Here is a 16,379-nt window from a genome sequence, read left to right as displayed (position 1 = left end):
ACCTTTTGACGAAGTACCATTGGGCAAAAAGAGAAGTAAGACACAAGACACAGTAGGTCAAAGTTTGTGGTCCAGACACCACGGCAGATGCACGAAGAACCGAATGCTATTCGAACCGAAAACTCTCATTAAGCGCTACCTATGTTATGCTAATTGTCCTTGCTCAACAACAACGGCAATAAGCGCCGTCCAACTGTCGAGCCATAAAGACCTCAAATCCGCCATCATAACCGATGCTAGAAGTTTAAGCCATAAAAACCGAAAAAAAGAAAAACTGACTGATAAAGAAAAGACTGACTGGCTGAAAGTAGCCCAGCCCAGGGTATCAAGCAATGGACCGAGACGAAAACATGACCCGCCGCAACTCCACGCTCCTTTCTGTTCCGTTCCATTTTCAAACTCCGCGGCAAACAGGGAAGTGCCAGAGACACACGATACAGGAGTGCCGTCAATCCTCCTCTCATCTTTGTATGACCTCCTCCGTTCCCATTGCCGCCCAAGGAAACATGAACTGATGACCCTTCGCTAGGTATGATGTGCCTTTGATGTACCCGTCCGATACTGGAGGTACCAGACCCATGTTGATGATTAATTCCCACGCTAAAGCAAATAAAACCAATCCTTGATGCTGATGCCAATGTCCGATGTCGATGCAAGATGCTGCAAGACCAGAAGCCAATGGAGTTCGTTGTGAGAGAAATCTTTCAAATCTCCCCCTCATCACAATCCTCCTCCTGCTCCCGCTTCAACTGCTCAGCAGCTTCCACCTCGCTGCTATTTCCAGCATCCTCGCGAACCTCAGTCTTGACCTTCACACCACGGTCGCTCTCCTCACCGGCACTGGGGGCATCTTCCATCTCGCTATCCTCCTGCTCCTTCTTGATCTTCTTGCTCGCAGCCTCCTCCGCCGCCTTGGCAGCAGCAGCAGCAGCCTTAGCCTGAGCCGCTCTGCCGCGGGGAACAGCAGTCTTCTTGGGTGAAGCAGTCTTGGCAGCAGCGGCGGTAGTGCGAGGCTTCTTGGCCGCGGGACCCTCCTTCTCAGTGGATTTGGCGGAGCGGCCGCGTTTCTTGGTGATAGGGATGATGACTGGCTCTGGCTGTTGCTCGTGTTCTTGCTCAATCGAGACAGCAACATCCTCAACATCGCTGCTCTGCTCGGACTTGACGGGTGTCTCCTCCTCCTCCTCGTCGTCTCCGATGGGGGTATCCTCCTTCTTGATCTTGGTCTCCTTCTTGACTGTCTTCCTCACAGCAGGCTTCTTCTTGTCGGCGGCCTTCTCGGTAGAAGCGTCGATCTTGATCTCCTCACTCTTGACGCTCGAAAGTTCAGACTTGTCGCTTTCAGCCTCAGACACCGGCTCGTCCTTGACATCAGCAGCGGGCTTTGCTTTTCCGTTGGCCTTCTTGCTTGAAGCGGCGCCGTTGGCAGCGGCTTTGCCCTTGGCCTTGGTGGGCTTGGGCGGGAGAGGGATATCTGGCTTCAGCTCAGAGATCTTCTTCTTGAGTGCCGACCAGGCGTTGGAGGCGCTGCGGTGGTTGGCCATGCCGAGGTGGTTGGCGAGCTTGACGTAGTCGACCTAGGAGGGATTAGCATTGGTTGCATGTGGGTGGGAGTGGTGATGACGAGGTGAGGTTGGGGTGAGTGAAGTGAACCAGTATGATGCATGTTGTGGATGCATGAAGGAGAGGCATGATGGGGAAGGTGAATGGTGAATGGTACTGATAAAGAAGAACAAGAAGAAGAAGATGATGATGATGATTACCACGATAGTGATGAATCATGATGGAAAACAAAGAAAAAGTGCGACCTACCACAGGCATTTCGGGCATGCACAAGAAGGACATGACGAGAGTGTCAACCTCACGCGCGGTGAAAGGGCCCTTCTCGGAGGCATCAACCTTGGGAGGCATCTTGATTGCTGATTGAAGAAATGACAAAGAAAAGTCGCGTGTGGACGAGTGGCGATCCTAGCACAGAAGATGTGACAAGGAAGTTGAGATTGTTGATGGATGACAAGTGTGGATGGATGAAGGAAGAGTTGAGCACGGAAGAGGTGCGAAGTTCTGAAGAAAGCTGTGCGGGGTGCGAGTTCGAAAGTTGGAAAAGTGGTGGTGGGAGGAAGATGCAACAGGAAGAGTTGGCGGGAGATTGGGGGGGTTCTTATATTCTGGGAAATGGTGCGGGATGCAGTGAAATTTCTGGCAAGTGTCAGACCGATGTTGGACCAATGTCAATGTGTCGGGGACAGGTGTCATGGGCTGGCAAACACCATGAGTGTGGCTAGGACCTTGATGTGCAAAGTGGTTTTGGGTGGGGAAGGGTGGCAGGAAATGTTGGGACGGGACTTGTGAATGCCAGGTTTGCAGAATATCTGTTTGCAATAAGGTTGGTGATGGCAAGGTGAGGTGGGAGGTGAGAATTGGGGCGGGTGGTGAGAGATATCCAAGGCGGGAGGTGGTGATGCGGATCCGGCTTATCACAGCTACAGCACGCGCATGGGGTGGTTTCTACGGGAAAAAGTAGAAATGACTTCTAGGCATTACGCGCGTGGGTTGAACAAGTTCAAACTAGCAATATCTGATAGTTTGGGCTGACGATTGTGGTCTTGGGCGGCGCGGTCAGCTTGATACCCATATCACTTCCAGCTTTGGGTCGATCATCACGGGCCCGCTCCGGCTGCACCGTGAGAACGGGCAGAAACATTCACCGGACATTGGCACAGCACGTCATAGCGAGTCTAGGGCACTGCATTTACCATTTGTGGTCGAGTGTCAAACGGTCTCGTCAAGGTTTGGATCTGAACCAGAAATGGGTCCTGACAGTCCAGCATTTTGTGCACAATTCGATGGATAGAACTCCACGATTAAGGGAGAAACTGATATATTATCATTTACATCATGGCTATATGCTTACAACAGCCACTAATCTGAGCTGTGGCCGTGATATTCTCGAGTGTCTACAGTGCCTTTCGACTTCCAAATTTGCCAAGACTCCCCCCTGGCTCACATCAACATCAGAACTCGACCTGAAATGCATAGATCACAACAACGATCGCAATCCTTCCATAAAGGATTGCAAACCGATCCATCCTCAACATTGAGCAACAAATGCCTGATCTTGATGATGATGCAGTTGTGTTGTTTGCATGCGGCTCCTTTTTTTTTTTTTCCGGCGCCAGACATGGATGGATGAAAGGAGTTCGGTCTTGTCGTCCCCAACTTCGTCACATCTCAAACGAGCTCGAGCTGGCTGCCTCTTCCACCTCTCTCGCACTGCCGTCCTAGATATCGCCCATTCGGGTGTTCAGTGTCAGCTGTTTGTCCATTCGTCCCAAGCAAATTGAGCACCTCAGCAGTCCCAATGGCCATAAATGCATTCACCTCGACTGCCCAACTTTGAACCTTGAGGTCCTTTGCACGACACCACATTAACTCTGTTCTGGAACATTCACCTTTGCATCCATGTCAATTATCCGATCAGCAGGTCCAATTCAGTTCCGCCAAAGTACCCTGCGCCCGCCAAATGTCATGTACACGTACGCATTGGCGTCCCCGACCACCTGTATCGAATGCACCTTTGTCTGCACATGTATTGGCGCAGGTTCCGTCCCAAACTACCCCTGAATAATATTCCCACAGGGTGGACGTTTCTTTGAGCCATCATCCTATGAGACATGAACACCTCACGCTCAGCCTTCATTTTAAAACCTGTGAACACTCAACGAATTCTCGTACCGGTGTACGGACACACTGAACATCCAAACTTCCGCACACCCTAAGGTTAGCATACACGCATCCTAGGACGATGAGGTGGAGATTTAGCCTACATAATGAAAGAATGCCGGGTAGAATGGCGGAAGGTCAAGTAGGTGGCAGGACAACCACTCGCGAGGAGCAAGGCAACGAAGGGACCATGCATGCTAGGCCTAGAAGAATATTATTGCGATACTTAATAACCAGGAACAAAATTCAAACAGAAACATGACCGAAGACAACCAAAACGAGATGCTTAGGGCCAGCCTAAGCCACAATACCCTTCTTGTTCCGCACTCCCGGACACCTTCCACAATTACAGTCATCCATCCGTCAAAAATCGACAGACACCCCCCCACGCGCCCAAGAGAACCTCGAACTCATTCAAACGTTCGGGACAAAGTGACCCTGGATGAAGAGGAGCTTGTCACGGCCACCACCCTCACCATCTCCCCCATTAGCACTCGCGGTGTTCATACTTGCAAAGCCCCCACTTGCAGCCTTGACGCCATTGGGGCGCGGAGCAGGAGGAGGAACCACAGGAGTATCAAAGATGGACTCGGCACGAGCATGGCCCTTGACCGTGTCAAGCAGAATCGGCAACGCCACGTCCAAAACCTTGGGAGCAACCTTGACCACAGCCGAGCCCATCATCTGGACTGTCTTGAGCAGTCCGTCAAAGAAAGACTCGGGCTCGGCGGAACCGCTATCACCGAGGATAACACTCTCCTGAAGATCGCCATTTTTGGCCTCCAGAACGGCTTGGAGTGCACATTCGGCCAAAACGGCACGATGAGCTAGCAAACCAGCGGCCTTGGCATCGGTAATCGGACGGTTCTTGTCAGTAGGGTTGGGCGGGGCCGAAAGGTCGGTTTCGGGTGATGCAGACTTTTTGGAGAGGTAATCGTCGAGCTGCTTCTGGCCAGTGGTAAGGACAGCCCGAGCACCGTCAATCAGCGCAGGCTTACTAGCCCGAAAAGCTTTGCCAATGAAAGCACTGAGGTTGTCGAAGAACTCAGATTCGGCATCATCAATCTTGCCCACACTTGTGTATTGCTTGACCTCCGTCTGAGTAACAGCGTTAATGAAGCCAGCAATTTGCGGGTCGCCGGCATCGAGGCCGTCAGCCTCGGGTCCTGTGGGCTTGGGGACCTTCTTTACGCCACTGACTTGCTTCCTGCCAGTGGCGAGGTTCTCGTTGATGGCAAGATGAAGGCCGGCCTGGGACAGTAGAGGAACCAATTTGGTACCAAGCTTGTTGGCCTTCTCCGAATCGAACCGGCTACCTTTATACTTGGCTTGCATGTTGTCCATGATGCGCTTGTTGGCTGGGCTGCGCTCCATACGGAGAACAGTCTGAAGTGCAGCTTCAGCTAGGACAGCACGTTGCGCTATACCGTCCTCAAGCTTGTAGGATGGCGCCTGGTCTTCGTCCAAAGCAGATTCCTCACAAACTTTGCTTAGCGCGCCGAGGGCAATGCCACCAATGGCAGAGACGGGGCCTCCTAGAGGGCCGAGAAAAGGCGAAGCAAACGAAAGACCTTGTTGGGCGATGGGCGCGACAACGCGGCCAATGTCCTTCAAGACGTCAAGGAATCCCTCCGCCTCATCGAGGTCAACCTGGTCCACGGGCTTCACGCCAAGAATACCCTGGCTTATATCCGTGACCAAAGGACTGCCGTTCTTTGGGAGACCGGCTAGGAGCGCCTTGTAGTCGTTACCGTACTGACCGCCAATGACGCTGGCAGAGTTGTTACCAGATCCGCCGTAGCAATGGGTGCCAATAACAGCATCCGGCACTACGCGACTACCGCTGAACTTGAATTTGAGGACAGGAGCGCCAGACTGACCTAAAACAGGCACGCTGTTAGATCGATTCACTACCTAGTGATTTAACACGCTGACGAATGCTCACCTCCGGCAGTCGAAATTGGGTATTCGAGCATGTTCCTTTGGCTGACATTCAAGTCAAATGCGACTTGCTCGACAAGCTCATACATCTCGGCGCCTTTCTCGTTGTTCATTGACTTGTCTCCCGGATAGCCGATGACGCCCAGGAGAGTGCTATCCTTGAGAGGTGTGTCCTGGTACTTGAAGAGGTTAAGGTTGCCGTCGAAGGGCTGGTCAACCTTGACAAAGGCAACATCACGGCGACGATCGCCATCAATGATGTACTTGGATGTGGTGACGACCTTGGCGGCAGAGCGGAATTGGACGGATGGATCGCTAGCCGAGTCTTTCCCGTGGTATCCGATGAAACATTTCATGTGAGTGAGACGACCGAGACCGTGACCATCATCGCCGCGGTGGAAGACGCAGTGGCCGGCAGTAACAAAAGTGTCGGAGGCGACAAGGTAGCCAGTGCCGATACTAGAGGAAAAATGAAATTAGCGATAGCCCGCTCGTCCGCAACACGAGTGGCCATAAACTTACGCCCAGCGGTTATCACCAGCACCCATTCCCTCATAGCGCATGGCAAGCTTGATGATAGCTTTCAAGGAGATTAGCAATGGTACGTCAAGAAAAGTGATTCAAGCTTTGATCTGAAGCCACTTACAGCGATACTTTCCACCGTCCGCAAAGTCTCTAGGGTGAACCTTCTCGCGGTTGTCTGGATCAAAGACAGATTCTTCGGTATGGCAACCATCCTCAAGCAACCCAGACTCTGGCTTTGAGGCCAAGCCCTTGACATCGGGGAGCCTCCAAGAAGCGCCGGGGGCCTTGGAGGTCTTGAGAGCTTGGACAAAGTCGATGTTGGACATGATGGGCAATGATGAAGAATGGAAGTTGTTTGAGTGTTTGGATGTGTTGTCAACTGGTGTTGTGATTGTGATGTTGATGGTGATGGTGATGCATTGTGTTGATGGGAGGATGGAAAGAGGGTTTTATACATGGCATTTCTGACCTCAACAACTCTCTGTTCCATCTTCGGTATCCTCATCAAGCGCGTCCTGGAAACCGGCGTCCCATCCTCGTATGGCCATGAACCAATGGCTCTCCTCAGTCTGGCATCACGGCATCTCCGTGAGAGTCGATGTGTGAAGACCAGATATTGTGGCGTCCGCACCTTCGTTGAGTGGCCGGTCCATCACGCAAGCGAAGCCGACTATCGAATGCCATCACAACGAGGTAGGCTGGTCGATCCATGAGAGAAGTCCATTAGTCTTGCTGTGCTCGGCGAGGCATAAACATGTTGGTTGCGTAACAAATTGTTTATTGAAGCCCGAAAGGGCATGATATCCCATGCCAATGCTGCCCTGATCGGAGCTGAAGGAAGAAAGATGTGTTGCGCCCGGCGGTTATCCTAGGACCATTTGCCTCGTTAGTCAGTGATATCAGCTTGGAGCTAGCACACGGGTTCGTACATAGCTCTCTCTCGGCCTTCAGGACATGACTTGGAGTGATGATGTCGTCAACCAAGACAGACTAGTTGCCAGTCACACGTGGGGATCGCCAGTGATGTGCTTGCGGGGGAGACCATGTTGCCGACATCAGCCTCAGCCCAGGGATTAGAGATCTGTTTGGGAAAGCCACGAGCTAGTTCCTAGCTGACGCGCCGAAGAAGGATAGAGAGGTGGGGTAGGAGGAAGAGGTCTAGAATGGTCCCTCGTTGTCACATCGTGGATCCGTTCGGAGGCCTGTCGTCAGGAATGGCACTATTGAAAGAGGCCTCGTGGGTTCTGTAGTGTACGATGATGTCCGAGCGCAATTCTGGGATTGAATTTTCCGAACAGAACTGGCCGAGGCGGGTTCGAAGACGAGAATGTCCATGGATTGAAGTTTGCGACGGAAGAACCGAATGAAGAATCCAGAAATTGAAGTCCAAACAAAGATGGAAGGAGGAAATTGACGTCGGATGAACGATTGACAAAATGCGGGGAGCAGACAAGACGGACGGCGGGGGAACTGAAACATGGATTGCTACAGCGCACTGGCCAACCGCTCTCCAGTGCTCTTTGCGGTGCAGTGCCGACCGTTACAGTGGCTGCAGCGCTAAGGACTGGAAGCAGGTACGTACCTGCAGTTACCCACTTGGCAACTTCAATGCATGCGGGCATCTGTGGTTCCTCCTTTCTTCCCCATTCATTGCATCTTTACAAACGCCTCTTCCTTCCGTGGAGGGAGCGTTGACCGATGGCTTGATGCGGCCACTTCTTCATTTCCGCCATGCAGTGGCTGCGGCGGGAGACCTAGCGAAGGACGGAAAAGGCGCTTTCCGTAGCCGCTACTTAGTACTTACCCCCGGACGCAATGGCCACCGTCGTCCGAAACCAGCGAGTGTGAACTATCGAATTTCAGCCCCAAGAACAGAGGCACATGATGGAATGTTTCCCAGGCGAGGGCCACCTACGTACTTGTCACGGCCAGAAAGGTATGATCAACCGTTGAATTAGGTCTGAATCGCTGGACTGAATGCTGCTGAAAAGCTCAACGTGGGATGGCGCAAAGCCACGGCGGTTGTCGCAAGTCGTTCCTTTTGGCTCGTGTTCGCTGTGTCGGTTCAGTTGTTCGGAGCAATGTGTCGGAATTCAACAAAGATGACGGATCCCGCTCATTGCCCTTCCTCCAAACCAACAACAGCCGAAAACGTACCGTTCCTGCTTGCAGCTGAGGTTATAAACACAGATTCCAGCATTTGCTTTCAACAAGGCCCTATGGCGCAACGGTAGCGCGTTCGACTCCAGATCGAAAGGTTATCCGTTCAAATCGGGTTGGGGTCAAAGCTTCAAGCATCACTTTTTTGTTCGTTTTTGGACCTTGCATCCTTTTTCTTCCCATCTTCTACTTTTTTTTTTTTTTTTCTTTTTTTCTTTGCTCTTTCCCTTTTGCTATTTTGGAAAAATGAATCTCATCAGCTCAAGCCCTCAACCCAATTTCTGCACCTCATCCATCGCCAAAATCCCCGTTCTGCAATATTCACCCACAATTCCCATCATCATCACCACCACCTATCATTCTCTCCATCAACAAAGTATACCCCCTCCCATCCTCCCAATTCCTCACCTCCAACCTCCACCCCTCCACAAACGCCCCGTCCCGCCTCCAGCTCTCTGGGAACCACGCATCATCACGAACCCCAATCTCCACCTCCCTCAGCCTCTCATACTCCCCCGTCTGCAGCTGGTCCCTCAACAACCCAAACTCATATCTCCCCACCGTGTTCGCCCTATCGCACTCCAGCTTCAACCGCCTGATTTGCCTCTTGTACATGGCCACAAATTGGATCCCCAGCCCGCCAATGTCAATCATGTCCAACGCAAAGTTCACCCAAAGATACCTGGCGGCCGCCGCCGCCGCCGGACTGCACCGCCCCGGACTACGGTCCGTGTCCCATTCCGAAAAGGCTTGCGTGTATGCCTTGAGCCCGACCTCGCGGGATTCGTGGCAGGTACGAAGAAGCGCGGGCGCGGACGTGGTTGGGAGCAGGCTATAGGCGGCTTGGGTAGTAAAGGGACGCCAGTGTCTCGTGCCGACGCGAAGTAAGACGGTGCGGGGGGTGATGGTGGATTCCCATATCTGGAGGCGGAGTTCGAGAGGGAGGAGAGGGAAGAGGTGGAAGGTGGTGGTGGTGGTGGGAGACATAATATGTCCTCGATGGACTGCAGTGAGGCCGGTTGGGTACCTAGTAGCTTGGGCGACAGAGTGATCTTTTGTTTTTCTTTTTGTCTTGGCTTGCTGCGCATGTGGCCACGCTTCAGTTTGGCCGGTGAGGAGCTGTTGTGGTTCGTTGAGATGACTTCCACATGTGCACTGATCGACCTGGCGCATGGAAGGATGGCTGCCCAAGTTGTTGGCCGCCCCTTAATACTTACCCTAAAAGTATTCTTCTCTGCTTATCCTTTTCTTTCCCTTTCTCATTTTTTTTGTTCTCGAGAAGGTGGAAGGATCCGTTTGCATTGTTACCTTACCACCCCGGCCTTTACCCCATTTCCCCAAACTCCGAAATCCTCTAGTGGAGAAGGTCCAGCAGGGGTCCCCGCCATTCGCGTACCACCTACTATGTAGAGGTAGGTACCCCTAAAACCTTGGCAAGTCAACGATCAACTATTGTACTCCAATTGACTCCCATTGACTCCCATTGACTCTCATTGCTTCCTTCGTTGCGAGCCCAGTGGCTGCCATTGTCACGAACCCTTTTCCAACCAAACTTTTTCAATTGAGCGTAACCCAAACTTGGGCCACGCTAAGTTGTGCACGCTTATGTCAGCGACGCATGATACGTCAGTCCGGGGTAGAGCAGCATATACAATACCGACCTATCTACCAGTACCTTTTACGGTACGAAGTGACCGTGTGGTTGGCTACGGCTGGGCGGGGTTCATAACTTCATAACCTGACCGAATTCCCATTTGTGTGGAAATCTTGGATCTGGATTCTTCCTAGAACCACTGTGACGAACAAACGCGCGCGTCCATGAGTCGTACGACATCAGGTCTTTAAGCTTGAAGTCCTGGTTTTCCCCATCAACAGCATTATCTCCACATCCAAAGGCCCCGTCACGATGACTACCACCTTACTGGCTACCTGGAGGGAGTCGTGAAGCGTTTGTGGAGGGGTGGAGGAATGGATTGTACGATCAGTTCAAGAAATGGAGATGAGGATGGAGATGGGGAGAGGAGCGAGGATGGGAAGACGGATGGGAAGATGTGGGTTACGTTGGTGTTGGAGAAAGAAAATCCATGTGCAGCGGATAGTTGTTCTTGACAGTAGACCTGTCGCATTCAAGGAACCAGTTTGATACGGGGAGCCATCTATGGAAGATGTACAGGATCAATCATGCCTTTTCCTGATATGGGCTTCCATCCCTACGATCGTCGTAGCGCCTACGGCAGACTTCTCTTAAGGTTATTGCTTGTTGACGAAGAGATGCCACCACATAACTCCCGCGAGCCATACCACGGGAAAAATTAGGAATCACGTTAAGCACGTTCTGCGTTGGGCGTCATGCAGGGTTCAGTAATGCAGCAATATTATGTTGACCACTGGTGCACGTCAGCTGAAGGGGGTTGGAAGGATCAGCAAGAAAAGCAAGAGCGAAGAGCTGCTTTCGACAAGGCGGACCGGAAGAAACCAGAGTTCGAGCTGATCAAGTCTAGTACACTCAACGGATCACCAGGCCAAGACTAAAGAAGACAGGGAGCAAAGGCGGAAGGAGCAACTCGAGGATAAATGTCCGGATATGAGGGTAAGGAGGACTGGAGGCCGAAGGAAACAACACCCGGCGCCATAAATGAGATTTCGAAGAGGAAAGAGTGCCTGACCGATATCTCAGCTGAGGCAGGAACCTATCGTCAGTCAAGCGTGAAGAAGTTGCAATGAGGCGAGAGGGTCAAAGGGCACCCCTCGAACCACAGCCGGAGCTCTTCCCCTTCCGCCACTTCTTCCACATTCTCCCACCCCCTCTTCCTTCTTCTTCCGCTTACCCCCCTCATGTCCTCCTCCTCCTCTTACTCCTCCTCCCCCTCCAACTCTTAATGTTGATCCTGTCGCCTTCGTGCCCCGGCTTTGGTCCGGCAATCGTACCAGCACCAATGGCGTTTCCAACCACAAAAACCTGGACCCTGTCGGCATATTTGTCCGACCTTTCAAGTATTGCTTGTCGCATAAAATTAACCCATTGTCCCGAAGATGGGCAAACCTAGTACCTCTAAATCGCAATGCCAGCCCGCTTTCTTTTCCTGATGTTGGAAATTGGTACTTTGACAGACGCACTTCGGGCTCATAGCAAGAATGAGTCCACAAACGCCTCCTTGACTGATTGTTTTGTTTCGACTTTCTGTAGACGTTTGTGTTCAGTTCGGCCGCTGAAGCGTATTTTCAGCGCTCGGAGACGTCTGCTGCTTGGGTCGAAAGAGTGGTGGAAATACGTTGAGTGTCCCTCTTTGTTCAAAACCGCTGAGCTTTTCTTCTGCTTTCTGTCCGGGGACTTTTCTTCCTCGCAAGGAGACCTGTAGGGCAATGTCATTAGCACGCTATCCATGTCAGTGAAGGTGGGAAAGAGACAAAGTGCCGAACGGCGTTAATGAATTCAAAGTACCTACCAGCCTTCCCTGGATTCCTTTGGTCGTTTCTGAAACAGCCAGCCCTGATCCCTCTGTTTGGCCTGCTCTTTTGCTTCCAAGTGTCGCTCCCTTCATCTCTTCAAGTATCTCCTTCATCAACTTGTAGTTCAATGGATTGATTTCTTGCTCTTCGCGACCTTTACCAGGCGCGGAGTGTCCAGGCATGCCCTCAAAGTACCTCATCAATCGCCAAGTATCGAAAAGACGTCTCTCTTATTGCTTTGTTGACTCTGTATTCCTTAATGCCTTGTAGCAAACGCTCGTAGCAAGCACCAAAGCTCTGAGGAACTCTTGGAACAAACACAATATCTCGTCTGGCTCCTCCAATGGTCGCGACCCATGACGGGAGTTTTGCGCTTTAAGGGAGCAGTGAACAGCCGCTATGATGCTGTCGCGACAGATACAGAAGCAACCTCGATCCCTACACCTAGGCTACCTCTACAAGTACCAGTTCCAATGGAGCGCTTGAGATGGAGTCTAGAGGTACAATGGTGTTTGTTACTGTCGTTCTTCCGAGAATTCATCGCGCGAGGCTGGAAGCATGATTGAGTACCGCTCCAGTGCCACAACACTTGGAAGGAAGACTCAAAATTAGGGAAATACCTCCAACTTGCGTACCTTTAGGCATGTGGCCAAGCACCAGATGGCTGGCAAGGCCAAGGTCACTGTTAAGGCCAGTAACGTTGGCGGCCCCAGCCTGGAGGAGAATGACGATCTCCGATGGTTTCGTACAATGTTTCCATTCGGAGCAGAGCTTGCCGAGAGGTCTGTTGTTTGGCAATGACTTGTGGCGATGCTTAGCGAGCTTCATTGCGCCGGATTGAAGACTCGATCAAGGAGTGAATACGTCGCGCTCGGTCAACATAAAGTTCGGTGTAGGCGCACCGATACGGTCAGCCATGATGGCGACCGGTTGCGATATATGCCTGGGTATGCCTGTGCGACTCAAAGCGAGGCGAGGTCGACGCGGTGACTGGACTGAAGTCATCGAGGAAAGCTGGCACTCGACGGTTGTCGGTTGAGGGAGCGAGTTGACTGCTGCAAACTTCAAAGAGAGAACCTTCGATCAAAGGGAGGATAACACGGTGTTGGGGACGTAGAGAAAACGGCGACGGTGGTTAAGGGTTCGTTTCGTCCATGGTCGTTTAGTTATGCCAGGCAGTCCGGTGTCCATGTCGAGATCGGGGATGGTGATAAAATGGAAGTACTGTAAAGCAGCTTCAGACCTGCTCTACCTTGCTCAGAGACAATCAGATACACAGGAAAGATGACAAATATCTGGGCTGCTCAGCCAACTTTGATACCACGGGAAGGGTTCTGTAAAAGGGTTCCCCCAATACAGATACAAACCCAAGCGAGCAAAACATGGATGGTAAGGATCAAGAACCAGTATTCACATAGGTCCCAGACCCCTACGCGCCCGGGAGCCCCAGCCGTCAAGCACCCGAGCCCGGCGAAGACTCCATCGGATATCAGCCAAGAATCCCAGCCTCTGGACCACGTCCTCGTCACGGTTTGCACAGTTTGCCAGCCCGTGACCCGGCAAAGGTATGCCCCCCCCCCTTGACACTGGCAGAGACCGGCAAGACAGACAGCCCCCTTTGCTTGCACCAGACGATACCCCTCCACGTCTCGTAAGCTTCATTCTCTTTTGTCTTAGCTTTCGTTCCATCCACCAAAACGAAGACAAGCAAGTAACGCATTCGGTCTGTAAAGTAAGGCATTAACTCTCAACTAAACTCGTTCACGTCTTCTGCCAAACTCCTTCGAGTCTTCTTTAAATGTCTCGCGTCTACTGCGGACTCCCGTGGATATCATTGGATCGTAAACACTTTTTTCCAGCCACAATAGGCTGATCAAGACCCAATATATAGGTATTCAAAGCAGGCCTAGATCACGTAGACTGACTTTCTGAAACATTAGCAGCTCAACAAAATCACACTTGCCTCGAATTCTTCGTAGACGTAGGTACCTTAGTCTCCAAGCGCCTATCAGCAATCTCTCTTTCTCCTCGCTTCCATTTCATTGTAGGTGTGTACTAACCCAAAATGTCCAGCAATCAGGAAATGGACATCGCTGCTCTCTTTGCGGTCTTCTCGGAGACCACCTCCCAACCTCAGTCCACCGTCGCAGCGGCCGCAACCCACAACGTCGGCCACAAGCATGATAAGGAGGAGGTCAAACGGCAGATACAGGAGAGGAACAGGCTGGAAAGTTCCTGGTACAGGGGCTGGATGGCAATGAGAGGCAGTAAGTATTTCCTTTTTCGATCTTCAAGAGTTAGCCTCACTTTGTGGTAGACACTCCGGCAAAGTTCCAAGTCGCTTTCGTTATTTCACCTTGAAGTTCACTCGAGTACAAAGACAGTTGAACTAACCCTCTTTTTCCATCCAGAATACCCCCGTTTCTTCCGTGGCCGTATCATCATCCAAGATGAAAAGGACGAAGGCGGCGCCTACGCCCTCGCTTTCCAGGCGGCTCAAGCTGCCGGCTCCCACGTCAGCACGGCCAGAGACACCCAAGTGGTGATCTTCTCCGACGCCTCCATGGACCCGCGCAAGCAGACTGGCACCTGTGCCGGGGCCGGGGTAGCGTTGCGTCGCCATGACCCCAGCTTGGCGGGCGCACCCAACGGCATGGTGGAAGTGTGGGCGGGCTGGCCCGTGTGGGTAGACGAAGCCGATGCGCTCAACATCACGGGCGCAGAGACCTTGGCTCTTTCGTTTGCAATCGACGCGGCCCTGGTCGAGCTGTACCGCTTGGAGGCCAGGCTGGCGGTGGAGGAGAAGACGAGGAGGCAGGAAAAAGAGGAGAGAAAGGCGAGGGAGTGGAAGGAGAGACAGGCAAGGAAGATGGCCAAGCGGCATCGCAAGCTGGCAAAGAAGGCGAGGAGAAAGAAACGGGACACAAAGAGAACCAAGGAGCGCCTGCGCGAGAAAAGGGCAGAGAGAAAAGAGAGGAGAGTGGCCAGAAGGGAGCACAAGAGGCTGAAGAGAGCGACCAAGTCCAACCAGCGGCGGACAAAGGTCACCGTCAAGATCTTTACCGACTCCACGGGCGCCCTTCTCATGCTGGACGGCCAGCTCCCCATCACCACTGCCGGTCTGCGCATGGCCGCCACGGCTGCAATTGAGCAGTCCATGGAACTCGAACGGCGTTTCGTCAACCGCGCCGCGGCCTCTGCTCTCATGGACGTCGGTCTCGAGCTGCACTGGGTGCCTGGCCACAGTGGTCGTAAGCGGGAGCAGCACAGGAGGGCCGATGGCGCGGCACGGAGGTTGCATAGAAAGGCAGACGCCGAGGCAAGGATTGCCCGCGACTGGGCTTGTTGGAATATCAACAACTGGTCCAGAGGGTGCGGGTTCCCGGTTTCCCTCAAGGAAGTTAACGCCTATGTTGCTGACCTGAATGAGGAGTTGCCCGAGTGCGATGAGCCGGCCGTGTCTTTACCTCTACTGTTTGAGCAGATTGGCGACATGGAGTTGCCGCAGCAGCCTCTCTCCGGGTAGATCACACGGTCCCTGGCCCCAACACTGTCGACCTCGATCTCGGCTAGCAACAGCAACAGCAACAGCAACAGAAGTAGCACCAAAGAACTACCGGATTGTCGATGAACACTCTTCGGTTGCGACCACCACGCTATCCTCTCGAGGCTCGTAAACATGTAAAACTTATGTTTTGAGAAAAAATACCAGGTCTTGCCAGCTTTCCTTGCGCCAGGGTTATCTCTGCCTTCAAAATCTCGCCAATTTCAGAGTCCGTTGCCCAGGCTTTAATCCCCAAACATGGTGTCTCCAGGGCCAGGTGCCGCATATTTCTTGGACGATACCAACAGCCACACAAAATGGTAGTCGCAATGTCCGGCCTGGATACCACAGGTGAATTGCGACAGGCACCACTTGGCCTCTTTTTCTTTATTACAAAGAACATGGCTGGTTCCTTCCTTTTGAAAGGGGAAAGTGGGATACATGTAGTTTGGAAGGAAGGTCGGAAGGTGCGAATCTGTGACTTTGACAGATTCCAGGCAACATTTCGGAACCGACCTAGTGAGCTCCGGTGAAATGCACTCCACCACAAGTAGAGCCCGGTCGCGACATGGAATTCTGGAACATCAGGGCATTGGAAGTGGAGGAGGTACCACCGCAACATTGGAAGTCCCAACACGCAATTTTTCGCTCTGCCTAAGGAGTGCATGGTAAACTCCAGCGACTGATTTTATCTCTAGTTAGGTAGTTGAAGGGATCCCATGTGCAGCGCGATGAAAACGATTGGAACACAACTATCGCCTCAACAGTACACTGGATGGACAATTTGTAGCGAATTATCCGTTTCCAAGTATTGCCTTCCTCGTGACTTCTAAACCCAACGGATCCATTCTAAAGTTCGAGATTAAGGTAGCGACTGGTTTGGTCCCGGCATTAATGAGTATACATAGTACATACAGCACACATCACATGTACAGCTATCGTAGCTGCTGACAAGCGCAGGCAAGATCCCGTCATGCAGATACAACTGGATTCGGGTTAAAGCATTTGCAATGAACGTAAGTACGACAGCTACACA

General features: G+C 52.2%; 5 protein-coding genes across 5 annotated transcripts; 1 reads left to right on the top strand and 4 right to left on the bottom strand.

Moving 5' to 3' along the window:
• Positions 1-704: 704 nt before the first annotated feature.
• NEUTE1DRAFT_113339 (uncharacterized protein) lies at positions 705-1,911 on the bottom strand (the record flags this gene model as incomplete). The annotated part of the gene is made up of 2 exons (XM_009856509.1): positions 705-1,577; positions 1,813-1,911. The coding sequence occupies 2 exons, from the start codon at positions 1,909-1,911 to the stop codon at positions 705-707; spliced, it is 972 nt and encodes a 323-aa protein (XP_009854811.1).
• A 2,226-nt stretch (positions 1,912-4,137) lies between these two features.
• On the bottom strand, positions 4,138-6,515 carry NEUTE1DRAFT_125019 (uncharacterized protein; the record flags this gene model as incomplete). Its single annotated transcript, XM_009856508.1, has 4 exons — positions 4,138-5,603; positions 5,669-6,123; positions 6,187-6,244; positions 6,311-6,515. 4 exons carry the CDS (start codon positions 6,513-6,515, stop codon positions 4,138-4,140), a joined length of 2,184 nt encoding a protein of 727 aa, XP_009854810.1.
• A 2,155-nt stretch (positions 6,516-8,670) lies between these two features.
• On the bottom strand, positions 8,671-9,336 carry NEUTE1DRAFT_125018 (uncharacterized protein; the record flags this gene model as incomplete). Its single annotated transcript, XM_009856507.1, has 1 exon — positions 8,671-9,336. One exon carries the CDS (start codon positions 9,334-9,336, stop codon positions 8,671-8,673), a length of 666 nt encoding a protein of 221 aa, XP_009854809.1.
• A 1,846-nt stretch (positions 9,337-11,182) lies between these two features.
• NEUTE1DRAFT_141182 (uncharacterized protein) lies at positions 11,183-12,717 on the bottom strand (the record flags this gene model as incomplete). Its single annotated transcript, XM_009856506.1, has 3 exons — positions 11,183-11,349; positions 12,435-12,600; positions 12,664-12,717. 3 exons carry the CDS (start codon positions 12,715-12,717, stop codon positions 11,183-11,185), a joined length of 387 nt encoding a protein of 128 aa, XP_009854808.1.
• Positions 12,718-13,882: 1,165 nt separating this feature from the next.
• NEUTE1DRAFT_48800 (uncharacterized protein) lies at positions 13,883-15,325 on the top strand (the record flags this gene model as incomplete). The annotated part of the gene is made up of 2 exons (XM_009855526.1): positions 13,883-14,066; positions 14,211-15,325. The coding sequence occupies 2 exons, from the start codon at positions 13,883-13,885 to the stop codon at positions 15,323-15,325; spliced, it is 1,299 nt and encodes a 432-aa protein (XP_009853828.1).
• Between the last annotated feature and the right edge of the window lie 1,054 nt (positions 15,326-16,379).

Source organism: Neurospora tetrasperma (genome assembly GCF_000213175.1).
Source record: "Neurospora tetrasperma FGSC 2508 unplaced genomic scaffold NEUTE1scaffold_6, whole genome shotgun sequence".
Lineage (NCBI taxonomy): Eukaryota > Fungi > Ascomycota > Sordariomycetes > Sordariales > Sordariaceae > Neurospora > Neurospora tetrasperma.
This window is presented reverse-complemented; position numbering and strand designations above follow the sequence as displayed.